Below are 21,309 nucleotides of genomic sequence, written 5' to 3' on the forward strand. Positions count from 1 at the left end.
TTGAACACAGTAGTAAGTTTTATTAAAACATGACTAAAGACTGACTGTCACAGTGGTTTGACTCAAAAAATAAAATTGCTTGCGGAAACAAACTTGTTTCTCTCACATTAAAATAAAACAAACAGATACAGTGTGTTACTACATGATGTTAAGTCATAACCGTGGCAAGAAAAAAAAAGAAAAATCAAAAGATGCATAGGAGACCGGACGACGCCTCTTTGAACGCTCCGGCTGTGTCACTGCATGAGACCCACTCCACGTGTTCTACGTATAAATTACGACAAACAGTACATGCCATTTCAAAAACAACAAAGCTGCTCACATAGTTATTAAAAATTAGACAAGTATTATGTAGAAATTAATAATTCATGTTTGGAAAGCTAGTTTTTTAAATCCCTACGATGACGTGGCAGTAGCAAAGGGGTTTTATTTAACAGGGTAGTATCATTAGAGTGAGGTGTGCAGTTTATTCAATGAGGTTTAGATTTGCACAAATACTTATAAATACCAAACGCCTGATGTCTCATAGTTACAAATGATAATAAATAAGTCAATAAATATGTCTTTCTAAACTTAAATCATAGAGCTTTTGCTGCTCTGTTCTTTTCCCTTTAATTTCTTAACGTCATCTACCAGGACTAATGACACTTTACTGAACCTTCAGCCTAAAAGTCAGCAGTTCATCTTCCTCAGTTTGACCCATCTTTAAAAAAATGTATACAAGTTTCTTACAAAGTAAATATGCATCTTACTGAATCAGGAATAGTGCTTGGATTATGGACATGTATCCTATATCTGCAACAGCCAGAGAAGAAGATTGATTCTCATCTAACTCTGAGCGACAAAGCAAATACAAATATTTCTCAGAACATCAAACTGTTTCATTTACCCTGTTACCCCACTAAACTAAGAATCCAATAAGATGACAACTGCTGACTTTCATCTTGGTCTTCCTCCTTACAAGTGCTTTGCAACATTTCAAATCTAGCGGCATCAAGTATATTTATAGACAATCACTCCATCCTCTGCCCGGTTCACTTCCACTCTCCAGTGTCCTTCTCCCCCAGCCTACAAACTCCAAACCCTCCGGCCTGGTTTTCCCATGGCAGGCACACAAATGTTCCTCCTACAGTCTCACCCACCGAAAAGAAAGACCATCATAGGAGCTGGCTACAATAACACTGGATTTCTACATTTGCCATTAAGACAAAAACACAGTAGTGCTACAAAGTTAAGAAGGAAGATAATTCCTTATATGTGGAGATCACAGATCTTGAGGCCAAAACACATTAAGAGTAGAGCTGGGACAGAACTGAGAGAGTGTACAAACGTACTTACGACTGTAAATATACACATTTAGTTGTATTTTGACTCTGTAAAGGCAGTGAGATGAAGGCAGATCTGACGAGCTGTCCATTTCATAGTAAGCCAAGTCTGAAAATACACAAGAGATAAGGCCATTGCAAAAGTGTCTCCATCTGTTGTAAACACAAACACAGACGTTCAACGACTGACTTTTGGCAGCGCAATTGAAATAATTTGTGAGAACAATGGAAAAGTGGGAGTAAAATTCAAACCTCCACTGAGCCGGTCCTCTAAATATCAAACTCCTCAGTCGTGTGCTCACGGAGGATCAATATGGTGGACTTGTATAAAGAAGTTGGTCTTAATGCATTTCGGCCTCTAACACATCTCATGTTCAACTCGTCAAAGACACCACTGATGTTTTATTATACTCTGGAGGTCAACGTAAAGTTGCATGAGAGATCCTGCAACTTTTGACCCCTCAACCTAAACGATGAAACCCTGACTCTCAAAGAAAGACATTCCAACAAGTACATTCAAAGCTTGATTTCTGACCCTAACCTTTATACTCTAACGTTCTACCTCTGATCCCTCTTTCTCACACCTGGTTCCGAACCACAGAACCCGAAAACATACATCCCCTCCTCTTCCAGCTCCATTCCAAGAACTTTCTTTATCCAATCGGTGCAGGCCTAAAGCCCTGGTCTATGAGCTGATGATCTGACCAGACCAGGTCTCGTGCTTGGTGCCTGGATTCAGGTGGGTGAGCACCACGTCCACAGCCTGGATCTTCTGGTTCTTTGGAGGGATGGGACACACCTTGTATGTGACCTCGTCGCCCTCCATAGGCACGTACTCTCCTTCGATGCTGTCGGAGAAGCAGAGATGAAATTACAAACTCAGCAATGTAGTTCATTCACGGGCAATGAGTATTTTTAAACACTCAACCTAGAATGAGAAAAAAACGTGGCCTTAAAACTGAGCATTTCTTAAACGTTTCTCTATCGTTAACTTCCCCACAGCTCCAGGCATATATCTGCTCTCAAACAGGCACTCCAGCAGTCTAGTACTGCTTATTTGTAAAGTAGCTAAAGACAGACTTTAAAATCAATCATCGAAACCAATACAGGACATATATCCTGACCTATAGTCTCCATGGGGAACAAGCCCCAGAAAGCAATGGATCCAACACTCCCCATAATGCAACTTAATACAAATCTTCTACATGATTGGTAACAATCCAAAGTTATAAAAATCCCCAGAGTCAATTTGTAACACTAGGTTTTCATTTTTAAATGACTTCCATACCAAACAGAGACATTTTACAGCCAGAGCATTAAAATTATGTTGATGTGTCGAAATAGTGGAGTGTCCCTTCAATATAATGCCGGAGATCAACTTACTTTTTAGACACGTAAGTGTCATGAGCAAAATCATTCACATACTTGCTATGTACTATGCATGTACTATCATTGTTACTGTAGTATTCCACTAGAGGACTAGAGCACTAGAGCACACAAATAACTCAGACTGGACAGAACTTCTGGATCTGCATTCTGGAAATAAAGAGCATGGCAACACCAGAGGAGGTTAGCCTAAGGAGATCTGAAAAAGCATTTAAACCCTAACCCTAACCCTAACCCAGTCTATGGTCATGACAATGGTGAGCAACTGCCCCCATTTGCATTTTGCTTCTTGCAGATGCATAGAACTAATTTCTGAGGACACAACCGATGCACCAAGCAGACGCAGGATGTGCGAGGCAGCCGGGATGATAACGTGTAGTTAAAAGCAAGTATATTTTCAGCCTCTTTGATTACACAGTTCATTTAAACTCAGTTATTACTTAGTTGTTTAAAAGGTAGTTCGGAAAATCGAGTAGCTGATGTTACAATACACCCAATGGCTCAGAAGTTCTGATGTGGATCTAGGCACTGACTATTCTCACATGGCAGCAGAAATGTCATATTGCATCAGATACACTGTTCTGTCAGTTGTCAACTATCACCAATTAGCTCAAGGACCCGCCCAGTGAGGTCACTCACTCAGAGATGTGGACAAAGATGTCCTCTGCTCCATGAGAAGGATGAATGAATCCATGACCCTGAGACCTGGAGAAGTTTTTACACACCCCTTTAAATACTGGACCTGATTTGGCTCGCACTGTCCTGCAGAGAAAGACAGACATAGACAGCCAGACAGAGAGAGACAGAGAGAAAGAGAGACAGGCAGTGCATCATAAGTCATTGCCACAGAAGGTAGCACTGGGAGAAAAGTGTCAGCCCATCGGCCTGTGTGCTCCTACTCACGCTGAGTACGAGCGGGTGCGTTTGGTGGGCAGTGGGCTGGGCAGATCTCTAGGCTGTGGCGGTTTCCTTTCCCTCTCCCATACCCTGCTGCCTTCCCTCAGGAAAGGGAAGGAGAGCTGCACAGGGGTGCGCGGTGTGGCGGGTGGCAGTGGGGGGTCCACTGTGGTGGAGGGGTCAGGGTCCGACATCTTGATTCACTTCACGTAGTGTCTCTTTTTTTATTTCCTGTTTGGGGTTTCCTCCGATGGCACGCAAGGAAGAAGAGGGAGGAGGGTTACACCTCCTGCATGGTAAGTGTGTGTCTGTAAGGGAGGAGAGATGATGTTCAAAGAGCAAGCCTGATGGTGAAGGAGAGGAGCGATGATAACCTGCAATAAAGGAGCATTAGAGAGGGGGAATATAGGTTTTGTCAAATATCAGAGGTTGATTAAGACACATACAAACTCAGGTGTAAGATTTGAAGTGAGATTGAAGTGTTAAATTACTTTTTGGTAGTTATAACTTTCTAAGGGTTCCCTCTCTTTAAAAAAAAAAATGTCGATGACCCATCTGGGACATTTTCCAAGACAGCAATGGTCTCATCATGTGCGAGACTCAATTGCACCTTGAAACAGTTCTGGGAGTCGTATATTTGTAATAATGTCCTGATTTCTTTCTATGAGGTGCGTTCTCCATCATGTCGCTGCCTCCGCTAACTTTGCCACTTCCAGTGGACATTTAGGCTAAAAACATGGATGACCTTGCTATCACTTAAAATAAACACCAGTGTAATAACAACCTTTGGAAATATTTTTGGGCCTTTTCCTTGACTTTTTATTTTTTCAATGTCCAAACTGCTAAGATGGTGCGGGAGTCATAAACTATGCTGCCGCCAGACACCCGAGGTCAATAAAGATGATTTGGCTTCACTTTTTTGGGAACGGTCATGTTGTTCACCTTTATATACAGTCTATGATACGTCAAACTGATTTTGAAGCCGCTATTTTAAGGTCAAATGTTGCACAGTGTTGCTCTAACTCTTTGCTTGTAAGGGAGACCAACACTTTTTGGCATTTACTGCAACCAAATGGAAACAGTTTGTAATTGTCATATCAGCACTAAAAGAATGATATATAAAGACATCACAATCAAGAGGTAACACAAAAGATAAAGACACCGGCTCTGATAATGTCAAAAATCTGATTATTTTTTCTAAGGAGTATTTTAGGATTTCGGAGTGAATTTGCTCTTGGATGGAGAAACCAGTTGGCTACTCCAGTTCCCAGTGTCTGTGCAAAGCTGAGAATAACAAAGCTATTTGGTTTCTGAGTGCCATGACTCTGATCTATGCAGCTTTGGAACGGTCCCAAGATAATGTAAATAACAGCCTCGCCCCAGAGGGCCTCGACTCGGCTCATCACACTTCATCGTATTAGAATCCCCTCTCGCACACGCCTGACACCCATTACAGGATTGCTCTTCTCGTCTGTACTCGTACAACAAGCTGTTCTCTGAAACGTGTCAAGCAATCCAAGCTGTGACACAAGCCAATTATGGTCCTGTAACCAGGATGCATCAAATTAATCATGTAGCTCTTCACTATGACACTTACTACAAGTACGAAGGTTAGAAGTCGTTGTTCTACAGAGGTCAAACACTGACACCTGGTTTGACTGTGACACACAACAGGGGTGGGTGTGTATTTAGGGGCAGTTATCAGCAGCCACCTCACATTCAACAGTGACTGTTAGCATCGATGTCCGGAGGCCTAATGTTTGACACTGACTAATGAGACGAGTGTGTGTCAGAGTGAATCCCACGGGCTCCTTTTAATAACACAATCTCTGCCTCGCTCTCTGGGTCAGTCTAAATATAGCAGCGCGTGTTTGTGTGTGTGTGTGTGTGTGTGTGGACCACAGGATCTAAGGTTGGAGGCTTTCACATACAGTACCGGCATTTATGTACAAGTCATAATTTGTCATTGGAGGCACGTTGGTACAATAGCCATCTAGTGCATGTATTGCTTAACTACCATGCCGATGTAAAGGATTCATGGACGATAACAATATTTGAAACGAACATGTCTTTTATATTAAAGGAAACACAAATGAGCCTTAACACTAATACTCATTCCTGCAACTTACACGTCATTTAAAGAGGTTAGCGTCATGTCGGGTGTCACGTTTCTGTTTGAATGCTGATTGTAACTACTCCCGTTGCCGATAAAAGCATCATGTTAGTAGGTTTTTTGACCAGTACAAAAGGAGCTCAAATCTCTTGGTGAATCTTGTCATTATCACATCATCCCATAATTGGTCCACCCTCCACCTGCCGGTTTCGAATGATTCTCACTGGATGTAACTGTCAGCTGCTGACTGTCATCCATTAAAAAGATAATGTTTCCTCTTCTCTTTGTTTTAAACAGGGAGCATGTGACATTATGAAGAAATACTAAATACAAGTCAGGTGATCCATTAGAATTAGATAAATATTAGAACTTTTAAAGGATTACACAACAGTATGAGCAGAGAGGCGGTGGACTAGTGGCAGAAACTTGGACTATGAGCAGAAAAGGTCTCTGGTTCGTCTCTGGTTCGTCTCCACGGAGAAACAACAAAAAGACGAACCTGGATTGATCTGTCCAAAAATCCAAGAGGATTCTCCCTACCCTGTCTAGTGCCCCTGAGCAAGGCACCTTACTCCCCCAACATCTGCTCCCCGGGCGCCGTACATGGTCGCTCACTGCTCTGTGTGTCCTGCACCAGATGGGTTAAAAGCAGAGGTTAGATTTCCCTACCTGCATGAGTTTGCCTGTGCATGTCTGTGCATGTGTTTGGGACAAATAAATGCAACCTAAGAGGATTTATCCCATAACATTTTTAAATGATGATATAAGAGGTAAAATTAATTTACTTCACATTATGTTATAATTTTCACATATAGATAAAAAAAGAGGGTTTAGGTTTTACTTGAAGGTTAGCTAGGTTTGGGTGGATCACACATGATCTCAAATGGTAGCAGGGTTCAAAGGTCACCGCATCATCACAGAGGCAGCTTTAATGTCTCTTTAGGGAACAGATGGTGCAACTAGCTGATAACTTGATGATCAACACACACATCTGTCATCATGGAGGCAGCAGGGGAGGGCACTGACGGGACTTATGACGAGGCATAAATGTGTAGCCTAAATAATTCAGCAACTTCACTGGTGGAGCTCATCTTTCATCAGCCTCAGTCGGGCCTGCAAATCACAGGCTTGTTTATGAGTCTGCAGTGCATCAGGAGGGTGTGAAGCTGCAAAAGAAAACACAGAAAAGAGACAAAAGGACTGGAGGAAGAGCGAGCGAGAGAGAGAGAGAGAGAGAAAAGACGGACAAAAGGCCAAAAGCACCTCCCTGTGAAAGAACCCGCGGCTCTGTGGCTGTCTGTGCTCCACCGCATCAGCATGGCAGACACGTCAACTCCTCTCTCTCTCTGTTGCACACACAGACATGCACAACCTTGTACTTCTACTTCAGTGAGGACACGTTTTGGCATGGTGTGTTCCCCAGCCCCTTACCCTAACCTTAACCATCACAACCAAATGCCGAACCTTAACTCTTACCTAATTTTACCCCTACTATTAAAGCAAGCCATCTAGCAGCCCATGAAAGTGGATTAGAAAATAGGACTGTTCAAAATGTCCTCACTTTCTCAAAATGTCCTCACTCAGTAAAGGTCTAAGCTCAACATGGTCCAATTATTATTTATATTAGTCCTTTTTAGAACTTTGCATAGTCTTCCATTCATTGTGGACAGCCTAAAAAATACCTTATCGCTAACCCTAATCACAACCAATCAATGCTTAACCCTAACCCTCAACGTAACCACAATTCACATCTTAACCCTAACCTAATCAGATGAAGTTTTGCAACAATAAAACCAGGGATTGGTTCCCATGAGGTCTACTGATCCTGAAAAGGTTAGTATTTAGAATGGAGAAGGTCCTGAAGAGGTAACAGAAATGAGTACAACTTTGTGAGGACTATCATTACCATAATGCATTCCCTAGATTATTGGCCAATATTATTAACCAAAACCTAATTATGATCCCATCCCTAACACTAACCCTCAAACAGCCCACTGAAAGTGGGTCAGAAAGTGGTCCTCACTAAATTCGACACTGAACAACCATTCAGAATAAGGTTTCCTCATCAGGATCGGGGTTCGGTCCCCATTAGGTCCACTGATCTTGACAAAGTCAGTGTTTATGCTGGAAAATTTCCTACACAGATTATACAAACTAGTGCACACACACACATTCTTGAATCCCTATGAGGGCCCCTATTGGCATAATTAATTCCCTGGCCCCTAATGTTAACCCTCACAATGAAATACCCTGACTTGAACCTAATTCTAGCACTAAAAGCATGTCTCTTGCACAGCTGCCTTCCACAGGACTTTGCATTGGCTGGCTTCCATTCATGTTGGACCTACCAAAACTTATCCCTAACCTCCACCATGAAGCTCAATACACATCTTACTCCAAACATTAACCAGGACCACTGGTGTTAGGCTGTTCCACATAAGGACCCGGGTTCGATCCCCATGAGGTGCACTGGTCCTGATCAGTGTTAATACTGGTTAAGGTCCTGAAGGGAAACAGAAATCAGTGTCCACACACACACATACACATACACATACATACACACACACACACACACACTGCGGGTCTATATTTAAACTTTAAATCAGTCTACCACAGTGTGCTTGTGGTACAATGTGTGTGGGTGTGTGTCTGGCACAGCCTTAAATAATTCATTAGAAAATAAAAGCCCCTCCGGCTCATTGTTTCCAGAACATTCTCACACTCAGGCCCGCTCACACAACAACACGCTCCACTCACACACTGTGTCGACATGCAACAAAAAACAGTGACACAACAAACATGCGATAAGGATGACAAATAAGATGAATACGAGTCGGAGAGAAGCATCCTGGCATTTTGTCACTGCAACACAATACACACGCGCGCGCGCACATAGACACAATAAAAGGCAACGTGAAGCCCATCGATCAGACCGTTACTTACCGGGAGAGACGACCCCTCTGCCGGTCAGCTCACAGCCGCGTGTCCGGAGCTGCTCCACGGGCCGGTGTGATGGGCAGGATCGGTGGAAGGTGCGGGGACATGCGGCGGGATGAAGTGAGGCGGGTGTGGAAGAAGAGGATGCAGCGGAGATGGGAGGAGGGATGAAGAGGAGGAGGAGGAGGAGAAGGAGGAGGTTAAAAACAACAGAGGGCTTCACCACCACAGCACACTCGCTGCTTTGTTCCCTTCATGGATTCTCTGGCTTCTAATTGGCCTGGTGAGCTTTAACAGGAAGTTGAGTAGACAACATGGGTATGGATTTAATTTGTCACAAACGCACACACACATACACGCACAAACACACACACACACACACACACACACACACACACACACACACACACACACACACACACATACACGCAAGATTTACTGTGCTATATCTATTGGAATTGTGTTGTTTCACAGTGTAAATAACATGTCTTTATTTTCCATCTTTCACTTACCATTTGTTATAAAGAGATCATTTATTTGCACACCTAAACCGTAAAGATGGACGAGTGGTGATGGCTGGCTGCAGTACAGCTCATAAATCCTGTCTCCTCCAGGTTATTGGATGGGCCATGTGCAAAACATAAAGTAAAAGTATATATATATATATAATACATTTTTATTTTATGGTTTCTCTCACACATAAGTTAAGTGTATGTCTGTTTTGAAATGTTATAAATTCTGTGGCTTTTTTTCATTCAGCAGGAACATTTTGTAAAAAATTATATCAGCAAAAGAATATAAAATCTGACACAAATCAAAGTGGCCTCTCAAATCAAAGAAAAGTAATGATGCATGTTCAAGGTGAAATGTGAAGATAGTGAAATATACTATGGGTTACATTGTTTTAGAAGTGGAATGATGTGTAAAACTATGTCTTACCTGAGTTATATGAAAGAAACTATGTTTTGTTGTTAATGAACCTGCTGTTAAAGGGTTTGTCTGTGAAGTTTATTCTTATCTGAAACGATCGTATGAGAACACAAGGGGTCTGATGCCGCACAGACTGTAAAGCTGCTGGGAAATTCAGGATTTGTGATATTGGTCTAAAATGCCAAGAGACGTTTAAAATATGATCTTTCAAACAACACCATCAACCAGGCTCAGTGGCTCTCTCATGCTTACTGCTTCAACAACAGATGGCAGTCTATTCTACTTTTTTGATGTCCCCATTTTACTTAACTTCAACTCTGTGATCGATTAAAAATAGAAGGAGCTGCGTTCATAATTTCCTTTTTAAAGAATCATTTATGTGTTTTTCTAAATTTCAAGGAGATGGCACACGCAGTGCATAGGAGACTGAGCTTCTCATCAATGAGCTGCTGAAGGTCTTTTTTAGGTCCAAACTAAATTATTGACGTGATTTTGGGGTGTTTATTTTCACACATTATCATGTTATGTTATTTTATGTCATTGTACAGGTTGTACAATGACATTTTTGCTAAAAAGTTTACACTGCTTTTTACATTTATCAATTACATAGTGAATTTAAAATAAACCATGGGGGCATATTTCACTTAAATGTTTGTATATTTTCTTTTATATTTATAAGATCCAAATATATATTTAGATACCAAGTTAAACTAAGGCTTACTGCTCGTTATTTGCTTAGGTATTTTATAGTGTTCTTATTGTTGTCACATGCTCCTCACTGCTGGTTTTACTCACACTTGCTTGGTCAGTTGTGTGGCGCTTTTACATTTACAGACCTCTGCTCTGTCAGGCAATACTCTTTTTAGAGATTTCTCCTGTGAGTACATTGGTAAATCACATTGTACACTATAGTATATCCGTAACAAATCAATCCCTGACCAAGCCACATCAAACTTTTATTTCAACTCCACTTTGTGTAGACATCAGAAATCACAATGTCAGGAGCTTCCTTTCTGTGGTGACCTTATTTATTCAGTTTTTTCCCTCTTGGATGTGTGAACGCTGTTGTGCAGAAACATCTGAGCATCTGTCACATACTCGCATATTTACATTTGTGCTGATGAGAAACACTAGATTCTTAAATGTTCTATATATATATATATATATATATGTGTGTAGTCTTTATAATGGTCATGAAAATTACACAGTCACATTTAGATTGCATAGCTCTACAAATACCAGCAACTCAACCTTTAACAGATTTTTATTCACATTACTGGAGCTAATGTAAATAAATGAGCTCTGTGACTTTATTTTACAACCCATTGGCATTTCTGTATCACAGAAAAGATAATCAGAGAAGGAAAAAAAACAAACCAATACATAAATGTACACGGAAGCAGACATTTTAAACAGAGAGGGAGGGAAGAATGCGGTGGAAGTGAACCTTCATTGGATTCGCTTGACATTTTGTTTATAAGGGACTGAGGAAGTATAGACCAAAAAAAACAAATCAGATGCAACAACCTCCCATGTTGAGGTTTTGAGTCAATTTCCGTTCAACCACATCCAACCGTCTAACACAGTAACCTGGATCCCTTACATCAAACAAGTGATTTACTGTATAACATCAGTTTATCAAAAAAAATTATTATGAAAATTCATGAAAGACCTGAACCTTTCTGCAGGAGATAAAGTTTAAATATATAAACAATGGGGGGAAATAAAACAAATGGTGTGTTTGACCTTGTAAAGAGGTTTGAGGATTGATCGGGGGTGGGACAAGGATGGTGTTTGGGAATAAGTGGGTAAATCGAAATACAGTATTGAAGCGTACAAATACCTTTGTATATGAGGAAATGCCTATATTTCTTCTCCGTTATAATGACAATATGCACTGTGGTGGATTAAAGCATTAATGTAACACTAAACACAGTCACACTATTGGACACTAATCAATCTGTGATCAATACATCCCACAAGTTATGCTCCTTCACCTTAATTCAGTTGTTAAATCGGACTGCCTCATGCTTTCGTGCGACTTCCTAACTTTTCCCAGAATGCATTTCCAAAGCAGGAGAGACTGCTGACATTAGGGTGCAGCTTTGATTTAGATTAAATTAGCTTGAGGACACAACAGTTCCTACACATGACCATTAGGTGGCAGGCTAACCTAGATGTATTTGAGTGGATGAGTGAATTGCGCAAACACGAAGTTTTGAAACCACAAGATCACTGCAAGTACAGATTCACAAACAATAATCAGACCCAGACGCAAAAGAAATCGTAGTGTTCTCGTATCTCCGTGAGAACTGTAAATAATACCGGAGCAGATGAATGACAATTGTTGGCTAAAGCTGATTAGTTCCATGCAGTGTGCAACACAATTCTAACACAACAAGGTGACTGACTGCCACCCTCCAGCTGCAGAGTGAAGTGGCTTCCATGCTCAACTGACCTGCTTGAACAGCTGCATAAACACATGGCGGTGGGTTACGTCACCAGGCGGGTGAAAGCGGTGTGTCAGAGTGAGTGTGTGTGTGTGTGTGTGTCTCTCTAACCAGTTATCACTGTTTGGCTCTGAAACATTTCCATGATCGACATCAGCTTGACACTTAGTCTGAAGTAATTTACTAACATTTCCAAAGTATACAGACACATTACTTCAGTCCAAACTGCGTGCTAATGCAGATGATGGAGCGCTCGTCAACGTTCTTCAACACCCTTCATCCCGCACGATTCTCACCACCCCGTTTTCCCCCTGATAATCCTCATCCTCCTTCACGCTGTCTCTCCTTGCTCCTCTTCCTCAGTGCATGAGCTCCTTCATCCTGTTGAGGGCGGAGCCTGCCTGGAACCATTCGATCTGGCCCTCGTTAAAGGTGTGGTTCAGCTGAATGGTCTCCTCGCTGCCATCACTGTGCTTCAATAGTGCTGACAGAGGCTGAGAGGATGATAGGACATTTTCATTACAGATGCTTTAAGTTGAGTTGGCAAAAAAGAATTAGGAGGAGGACATATTTTTTTTTGCACTCTTACCGTTCCTGGAGTGAAGGTTTCAAGTCCTGTGATGCTGAGCTTGTCGTCAGGGCGGATCTTGTCGTAGTCGGATGGGTTGCTGAAGGTCAATGGGAGAACTCCCTGCTTCTTCAGGTTAGTTTCTAGGAACCAAGGAGACATGTTTGTTAAGTGAGAGACTGAATAGGGTAAGATTTCTTTGTGCAGGACACTCAAGTAAAATATTTCTACTTGCTGGACATTGCCAAATCAAAAGAACACCCAGTGTCTACTGGAACTCAGTACCGTGAATTCTGGCAAAGCTCTTGACGATGATGGCTCTGCCTCCCAGATGCCTGGGCTCCAGTGCTGCATGCTCCCTGCTGGAGCCCTCGCCGTAGTTGTCATCTCCGACCACGACCCACGACAAAGAGTTGGCCTGAGCACAGCAGGAAGGAAAGAGGGTCAGAAGTAGGTTTTAGTAAACGTATAGTATTTCCAGACAAGCCTTGGGGTTTAGAAGCCTGTTTTCAAACAATGCTTAAGCTTTAGCATTGTTAGAGGGGGCCTTTTTTCTTAATGGGTAAATGTTCAATGGAGGCCCATTTCCAAGTCTGTGATTTCCAATATAAAACCACAACAGAAGACCCTCACCTTGTAGTGACGGGCAACATCAGGGACACCTCCATAATCTCCTGTCAGGTGGTTTTTAATCTTGTTGATGGCATCGTTCTCGCTGTTGACTGCACCGATCAGCATGTTGTTGGAGATGTTGTCCAGGTGACCGCGGAACTTCAGCCATGGTCCGGCAGCGCTGATGTGGTCTGTGGTGCACTTTCCCTTCACCTGCAAAGATGGCGCAGATAAAATTGTAACTGGTCAATTCTTCCCTGCAGCAGCAAAAGGAAACGTTAAGGTAAAGACCCATTGACATCATTTCAAAGCCCTGACCTTAATGAGGACCTGCATGTCCACCAGGTCGCTGCCGCTCCATCTGTCGAAGGGCTCCAGCAGCTGGAGCCGGTTGCTCTGAGGGCTGACATCCACTTTGACGCTGCTGCCGTCGGGAGGTGGGTGCTGGTAGGTGTCCTGGCCTGGGTCAAAGTCCTTGGATGGGAGTTCATCTCCGTTGGGGGGGTCAAACATGAACTTCTCACCGCTAGGGGTTGTAAGGTAGTCGGTCTCTGGGTTGAAGTTTAATGTGCCAGCAATGGCCATGGCAGTGACGATCTGAGGGAAAAGAGGCAATAGAGGACATGAGCTTCAAAAAGTAACCATGTGCTTACACTAGGAAGTGTGAAATATCTAGTAGTGTGGGTAATTTTACCTCAGGAGAGGTAACAAAGGCGTGTGTTGCAGGGTTGGCATCGTTCCTGGCAGTGAAGTTTCTGTTGAACGAGGTGACGATCGTGTTCTTCTCTCCCTTTTTCACATCACGCCTAAACACAAGCACACGTTATGTGTGAACACTTATGTCTAACGTCTACTTTCAAAACTGTACATCATGGCCCCTACACCGACAAAGTAATGGCCTCTTACCTGTCCCATTGTCCAATGCAGGGCCCACATGCGTTTGCTAGGACCACACCACCAACATCTCTAAGGACCTTGGACTACAGGAAGAAAAAAAACATTAATTTATTCAAGCATACATCACTTTAAGGTGGTTTGAATCACTATGGAGGAGGTACAGCTTCCTGCTTTTGGTCTGCTTGCACTCACATATCCGTCTCTCTCGATGGTGGCACGGATCTGCTCGGAGCCGGGGGTGACTGTGAACTGAGCTTTGCATATCAGGCCTTTATCCAAAGCCTGCTTGGCCACAGAAGCAGCGCGGCCCATGTCCTCATAGCTGGAGTTGGTACAGCTGCCGATCAGACCTACAAATTTAAAGATCAAAAAGAGAATTAAAGACGTAACACAGAAAGAAAACATTTTACTTCTGGTTGCCTATTTAATGAATAGCAGGAGTATAAATAAAGTTGAACAGTGTATCCCTCCCTTGTCAGTTCTTACCAACTTTGACCTCCAGCGGCCAGCCGTTCTTCTCAGCTACAGCACCGATTTCAGACACTGGGTGAGCCAGATCAGGGGTGAATGGTCCGTTGATGTGGGGCTTCAGCTAGAGAATGAAAAAGCGGAAGAACACAGTTATTCTCACTGTTGTATGACTCTGCCAACCAGTGAAGTTGCATTTACATCAATGTCTGTACGAATAAAAATCCAGTTATTACAAAGCTAAGAATAAGAGTCTCGTTCTGGATGTTTTATAGATCTAAGAAAAGATGAGAAATTTTGTTTTGGTATTGTTTGATTTGCACTCAGTAATTAAAACATTATCTACTACAAATCAAACTACAAATTTTCTCTGGAAAGTTTTCCATCCTGGTTTCACCTTTTAAAAACACCAAAGTGGTGTTAAATGATCCCTGGCCAGAGACCTTTGTTTCATGTCAACCCATCAATGCACTTCCTGTTATTCTCTACTTTGAACTGTCCAATGAAGGGCAAAAATGACAGAATCTAATCTTTAAAAAAAGAGGAAAGAGAGAAAGAACCGACCTCATCCAGATTGAGCTCGATGAGCTGATCGTACTGGCAACCTTCGTCTGGTACCAACAAGTCTGAGTATTCATCAGACAATGCAGCGATCTCTGAGAAGCATAAAGAGGACAGAGATAAAAGTCAAGACACACAGAGACCAAACCTACATTTATAACAAGCTAGCTTTCCACAACAATGTACAAATATATACGCATGCATTGTTGAGTATTATTACACACTAATCTTTCAGATTTTATCATTCTGCACTTTCTTTAAATGACAGATTCTTTTAATGTCTCATCAACTGAGCCAAACTTTTCCTGGTAAAATGCATTTTATGTTCCAACGTTTTTTTAATCAGGAGCAAAATGATTGATTTGCCGTCCTTTCTGAGATTGATTTCACTGATACAGTGCCTTGCATAAGTATTCACCCCCCTTGGACTTTTTCCCATTATGTACTGTCACTAACTGGAATTCAAATAGACTTAAATAAACTTTTTCCCGTTTGATCAACAAAACATGCATAGTACTTTGGAGGTGCAAAATAAATTTTATTGTGACACAAACAATAATGAGAACAAAAAAGTTGACATCTGTTGGGTGCATAAGTATTCACCCCCCTGTGTCAATACTTGGTAGAACCCCCTTTCGCTGCAATTACAGCTGCAAGTCTTTTGGGGTATGTCTCTACCAGCTTTGCACATCTAGAGATGGAAAGGTTTGTCCATTCTTCTTGGCAAAAAAGATGAAGCTCAGTCAGATTGGATGGAGACCGTCTGTGAACCGCAATCTTCAAGTCTTGCCATAGATTCTCTATTGGATTGAGGTCTGGGCTTTGACTGGGCCATTTTAAGACATTAACATTCTTTAATCCAAACCATTCCTTTGTAGCTCTGGCTGTATGTTTAGGGTCATTGTCCTGCTGGAAGATGAACCTCCGCCCCAGTCTCAAGTCTTTTGCAGACTGCATCAGATTTTCTTCAAGGATTTCCATGTATTTGGCTCCATCCATCTTTCCCTCTATTCTGACCAGTTTCCATGTACCTGCTGAAGAGAAACATCCCCACAGCATGATGCTACCACCACCATGTTTCACTGTTGGGATGGTGTGCTCAGGGTGATGGGCAGTGTTGGGTTTTCGCCACACATAGCGTTTTGCATTGAGGCCAAAAAGTTCAATTTTGGTCTCATCTGACCAGAGCACCTTCTTCCACATGTTTGCTGTGTCTCCCACATGGCTTCTGGCAAACTCCAAACGGGATTTTTTATGGATCCCTTTCAACAATGGCTTTCTTCTTGCCACTCTTCCATAAAGGCCAGATTTGTGGAGTAGACGACTAATAGTTGTCCTGTGGACAGATTCTCCCACCTCAGCTGTGGATCTCTGCAACTCCTCCAGAGTAACCATGGGCCTCCTGGTTGCTTCTCTGATTAATTTTCTCCTTGTCCGACTCTTCAGTTTGGGTGGACGGCCTCCTCTTGGTAGGTTTGCGGTTGTGCCATATTCTTTCCATTTTCTTATGATGGATTTTATGGTGCTCAGAGAGATGTTCAAAGCTCTGGATATTTTTTTATAACCTAACCCTGCTTCACATTTCTCCACAACTTTATCCCTGACCTGTTTGGTGAGCTCCTTGGTCTTCATGATGCTGTTTGTTCAGTAATGATCTCCAACAAACTCTGAGTCCGTCACAGAACAGGTGTATTTATACTGAGATTAAATTGCAGACAGGTGGACCCTATTTACTAATTATGTGACTTGCAAATGTGACTTGTGAATGCAATTGGTCGCACCAGATCTTTGTTAGGGGTTTCACAGTAAAGGGGGTGAATACATATGCACTCAACACTTTTCAGATTTTTATTTGTAAATAATTGTGAAATCCATGTAATATTTCCCCCCACTTCCAAATGATGCACTATTTTGTGTTGGTCCATTACATAAACTCACGATGAAATAAATTTTAATCTGTGGTTATACCATGACAAAATGTAGAAAAGTCCAAAGGGGGTGAATACTTATGCAAGGCACTGTATGTAAATTGTGAACATACCTCCACGTCCAGTCTTCTCCAAGTAGGTCCTCATGCGGTGGTTGTAGGGGAATACTGAGGTTGTGGCTCCAATTTCTGCTCCCATGTTGCAAATGGTGGCCATTCCTGCACACAAAAGATCTGTCAGTCTATATTCTCTCCACATATCGGCTATGATATCCAACATTTAATGTTTTTCCGAACAGATTCATTCATAAGAGAAATACTAGCTAAGAAGCAAAGATCAGTGTAATGAAGTCAGACGGTTTCACTGACCAGTGCAGGAAATGGAGTCGACTCCTGGTCCGTGATATTCGACGATAGCTCCAGTGCCTCCCTTCACTGTCAGGATGCCGGCCACCTTCAAGATGACATCCTTGGGGGACGTCCAGCCTGAGAGTGATCCTGTCAGCTTCACTCCAATGACCTTAGAGGAAGATATCGAAAGGTAAATTGTAGGTAAGAAGGCCAGAAATGGAAAGAAAGCCAAAAAACTGCTCTGGTTACTGAACGGTGACTGAATACTAAATGCTGTATTCTGCTCACATTGGGGCACTTGAGCTCCCATGGAATTCCTGCCATCACATCCACAGCATCAGCTCCTCCAACTCCAATGCAGATGGAACCAAGTCCACCGCCGTTTGGTGTGTGGGAATCTGTGCCGATAAGCAGCACTCCTGGATAGGCGTAGTTTTCCAAGATGATCTGTTTGAATATTTATACAATGATTGTTAGCATAATTACACCACTGTTATAAATTTGACCACATTCAGACGAAAAGTGCATTAAAACTTTAAGTAATAAGACCTGATGAATGATTCCAGAGCCTGGTTTCCAGAAGCCAACTCCATATTTTGCCCCAGCACTGGACAGGAAGTTGTACACCTCAGAGTTGACTTCCTAGGATGATGATGGTTGCTCAGTTTACAAGAATAAATCATTACAACATAAAAACAATTACCATGACCAGGCAGAACCCCTCACCTTTGCCTTGGCCAGATCCTCCTCCCCTCCGGTCTGGGCCTCTATCAAGTGATCACAGTGGATGGTGGAGGGCACGGCCACTTTTGGCAGACCGCTGCTGATGAACTGGAGCATCGCCATCTGGGCCGTGGCGTCCTGCATGGCCACACGGTCGGGGCGCAGGCGCAGGTAAGTGCGACCACGGTCGATATCCTGGTTGTGGGGGTCATCGAGGTGGCCATAAACAATCTTCTCTGACAACGTGAGCGGCCGATTGAGTCTGGAACATAAAGACAAAATATAATTAATAAAAGGACGCGGTAACGTTTAAGAGGTTGAGAAGGTGAGCAAATGAGAATATAGGAATAAAAACTAAAACTGTGAAAAAAACATCAAGAGATGAAGATAGGAAACAAAGTGGTGTAAAAACTGTTGTGGGGATGGGTAGATATAACATTCTGGCATGTTTAACTATCAAAATAAATATTAACAAATAAGTCATGAGAAGATTATAGAGTTATAAGGGCTATTTGATCCAAATTTAACAATAAGAGTTTCCACTGTTTTCATCTTACACTACAATGAAATTACTATTTCTGCCTCTGTTTCATCCCTGAACTCTTCCTCGTGTTTTTCTGTAATTACAAGTTTATGCCAGTCTAAACTTCAGCTGTAATCACAGGGATGAAACAGCAGTAAGCATTGATCTGCAGAGCCAACACAGTACCACCTATCCGTCTGCATGCACACACACCCCAAATAACTACCATTTAAATGGCTTTACAGTGATTCAAGCAGCGTGAGGCTGACACACTAAGGCACAGGCTACAGCTACGATAAAAAAAAACTGTGCTAAAAGTCAAACAAACATTAGAGTTCAGACATGCACACAGGGGAGCATTGGAGGACACGGTAATACAAGTTTGCGTCCTTGAGCAGAAACACAATGCCCACTTGTTACGCTTACCTTTTTCTAACAATGTCAATGTTAGACTGGAGCTTCTCGTAGTTGACGAATGAAGTGGGCTCAAACCGGCTCATAGACACATTGACCTTGGCTCTGTAAGCAGCTGCCACATGCAGGCGTCGTGCACCGTGGCCCAGGGCCAACTAGAGACAGTGACAACAAAAATAAACAAGCATGAGCATAATCACAGAGCTGTGGACATAAACAGAGAAACACTCCTGTGACATCAGCCCTCTTTACAATCCCCCTACATACAGAGCATATCTGGCAAATGGATTGTTAATCATTCAAAAAGAGTTTTGTTAATTTTTGCATTGGTTGTTTGTTTGTTTTAAACTTAAGAGCGGACAGCGAGAAATTATGAATCAAAATGACTTTTGAGAAGAGAGCTGTTAAAGGAAAATGTTATTTGCAGTGTACACTCAAGTGTCAGATGTCAGAGCATCCCAGGTGAACCAGAAACCGCCCCCACATGAGGTCAACCACTAAAACATTCTCACGCTATGGAAACCCTAGCTCCAGTTCCCCTGACCACTCCTCCTCCTGCAGTAATTTCTGTCATACATGATAGAGAAGGTCCTTTTACAAATGTTCATATCAAAAACCGAACTGTTTGCAGAGGTAGGTGCTGGAAACGTAGGAGAGACACTGGTTTGTGTCACATCAACTTCTTGGACCCTAAAACTGTTGAGGTGCCCTTGGCCAGGGCACATAAATGAAACTCCACTCTGGTTGAAGTACTATTATCTAATAAGTGAATTATAAAAGTAAAGCATTAGCAGAAGAGAGCAGGACTGTTCAGAAGATTTTCTCGAATTAATAAAGTTTCCGGAGAAGAAACAAGAGAACAACGCGTCAAACAGTTGAGGGTGTCGTACAACCAGACAATCTGCGGGAAAGAACTGACAGAGAGCCGCTGAACCTAAAGTCCTTCACCTGCCGACTTAAGAAGACGATTCAGAACTTCATACTTGAATTAGAAACCTCATTATAGGTTCAGATAATAACCAAAGAACCAAAAAGGGTTCCCAATAAACATAAAGAAAATCATATCGATAATTACCACAATAAATGTCACTGATTTTGTCTCCCGAGTGAATGTTGTGGTTTTAAACTCGTCTTTATGAGCAGAGATTGACAAAACACTTGATAAGTAGCAAAACATTTAATAAATCTGTAGTATTATAGAGGTATTAGACTTTAGTTATCTTGCTATTGGTGACAATTACATTGCTATAAGTATCCATATTGTCGTATCACCCAGCCTGACCTTTCAACTGTCCTTCTGTGAACTGGTTTATATTACAGTAGTACTACAGATCACTTCCTGGCTCCTCAACTGCACTTAACGATGAGTTAATGATATTATTCGTTCATTAACCACTAGCCCACGTGTGAATGGTTTGTATCCATAGAAAGATTTAGTTTCTAGATATTACGAGGTTGTTCTGCTTCTTCTCCATCACGAAAAGCCTGAGATGAAAACCGCCATGACCTCCAATAGAAGAAAATCCGAGCTCACTATGGCTTCAGATTTTTGAACGTGTGAACGTCTGATGCTTAGCTATGGTTTATAAACTGGTTATTGTTTTAACGTCTCACTGCTGGAGGACACTCGGCCTCTCCTCACGGGCAGATTGGAGGAAAATGTCTACTTTCTTTCGAGCCAGCTTCACAAAATAAAGCTATAAGACAGTGTTCGCTGTGTCGATTGTGATGATTTAATGTCGATAATGTCTGCGTGCTGGACACAGCTCGTCCTGTGAGGCTGCTGGCCGCCCTAACCTTGTGGTTAACCTTGCTGTTAAACACCACACTCCTGTAGGAAAACCACACGGGTCTGGTTCATTTACACGATGAGGACATAGTTAACAGCTCCTTGTTGAAGGAGACGTCAGCCGTGGTTGTTTTGGACGGTGACAGACGAGTTGTGGCGCAGTGGATACTCCGCGATCCGCCGGGACACGATGACCTGCGCCGCTAGCCGGTGACCGCTCCACCGCTTTATTTCAGTGTCTAACCCCCAAAGTCCTCCGGCCGGGCCACAAACACATTACTGTACAATAGCGTGATGTAAAGAAGCAGGTGACACCGTTAACTGGGCGGTAAATATCACAGAAAGAGTCTCTTACCTGAAGCCTGGAGACAGTCAGACAGTAAGTTGCCATTTTGTTCACTGACAAAGATGTGACGGTCACCTGTGACGTCACGCCTC

At 42.4% G+C, this 21,309-nt stretch overlaps 2 protein-coding genes across 3 annotated transcripts; both read right to left on the minus strand.

Annotated features, from left to right (window-relative positions):
* csdc2a (cold shock domain containing C2, RNA binding a) lies at positions 1-8,868 on the minus strand. Of its 2 annotated transcripts, XM_053413848.1 has the most exons (4): positions 8,665-8,868; positions 3,615-3,916; positions 3,351-3,473; positions 1-2,173 (listed from the first exon to the last, which is right to left on the minus strand). In XM_053413848.1, exons 2-4 carry the CDS (start codon positions 3,800-3,802, stop codon positions 2,011-2,013), a joined length of 474 nt encoding a protein of 157 aa, XP_053269823.1. In that variant the 5' UTR covers positions 3,803-3,916; positions 8,665-8,868; the 3' UTR covers positions 1-2,010. The 2 variants fall into 2 exon arrangements, with proteins under 2 accessions (XP_053269823.1, XP_053269824.1); XM_053413849.1 differs by lacking the exon at positions 8,665-8,868 and having other exon boundaries at positions 3,615-4,042.
* A 1,966-nt stretch (positions 8,869-10,834) lies between these two features.
* On the minus strand, positions 10,835-21,308 carry aco2 (aconitase 2, mitochondrial). Its single transcript, XM_053413780.1, has 17 exons — positions 21,227-21,308; positions 19,095-19,237; positions 18,149-18,407; positions 17,972-18,064; positions 17,711-17,869; positions 17,441-17,591; positions 17,186-17,290; positions 15,148-15,239; positions 14,602-14,707; positions 14,308-14,465; positions 14,125-14,198; positions 13,913-14,024; positions 13,537-13,815; positions 13,240-13,431; positions 12,892-13,024; positions 12,628-12,749; positions 10,835-12,532 (listed from the first exon to the last, which is right to left on the minus strand). Exons 1-17 carry the CDS (start codon positions 21,260-21,262, stop codon positions 12,398-12,400), a joined length of 2,349 nt encoding a protein of 782 aa, XP_053269755.1. The 5' UTR covers positions 21,263-21,308; the 3' UTR covers positions 10,835-12,397.
* Position 21,309: the final 1 nt, after the last annotated feature.

Source organism: Pleuronectes platessa, chromosome 21 (genome assembly GCF_947347685.1).
Source record: "Pleuronectes platessa chromosome 21, fPlePla1.1, whole genome shotgun sequence".
NCBI lineage: Eukaryota > Metazoa > Chordata > Actinopteri > Pleuronectiformes > Pleuronectidae > Pleuronectes > Pleuronectes platessa.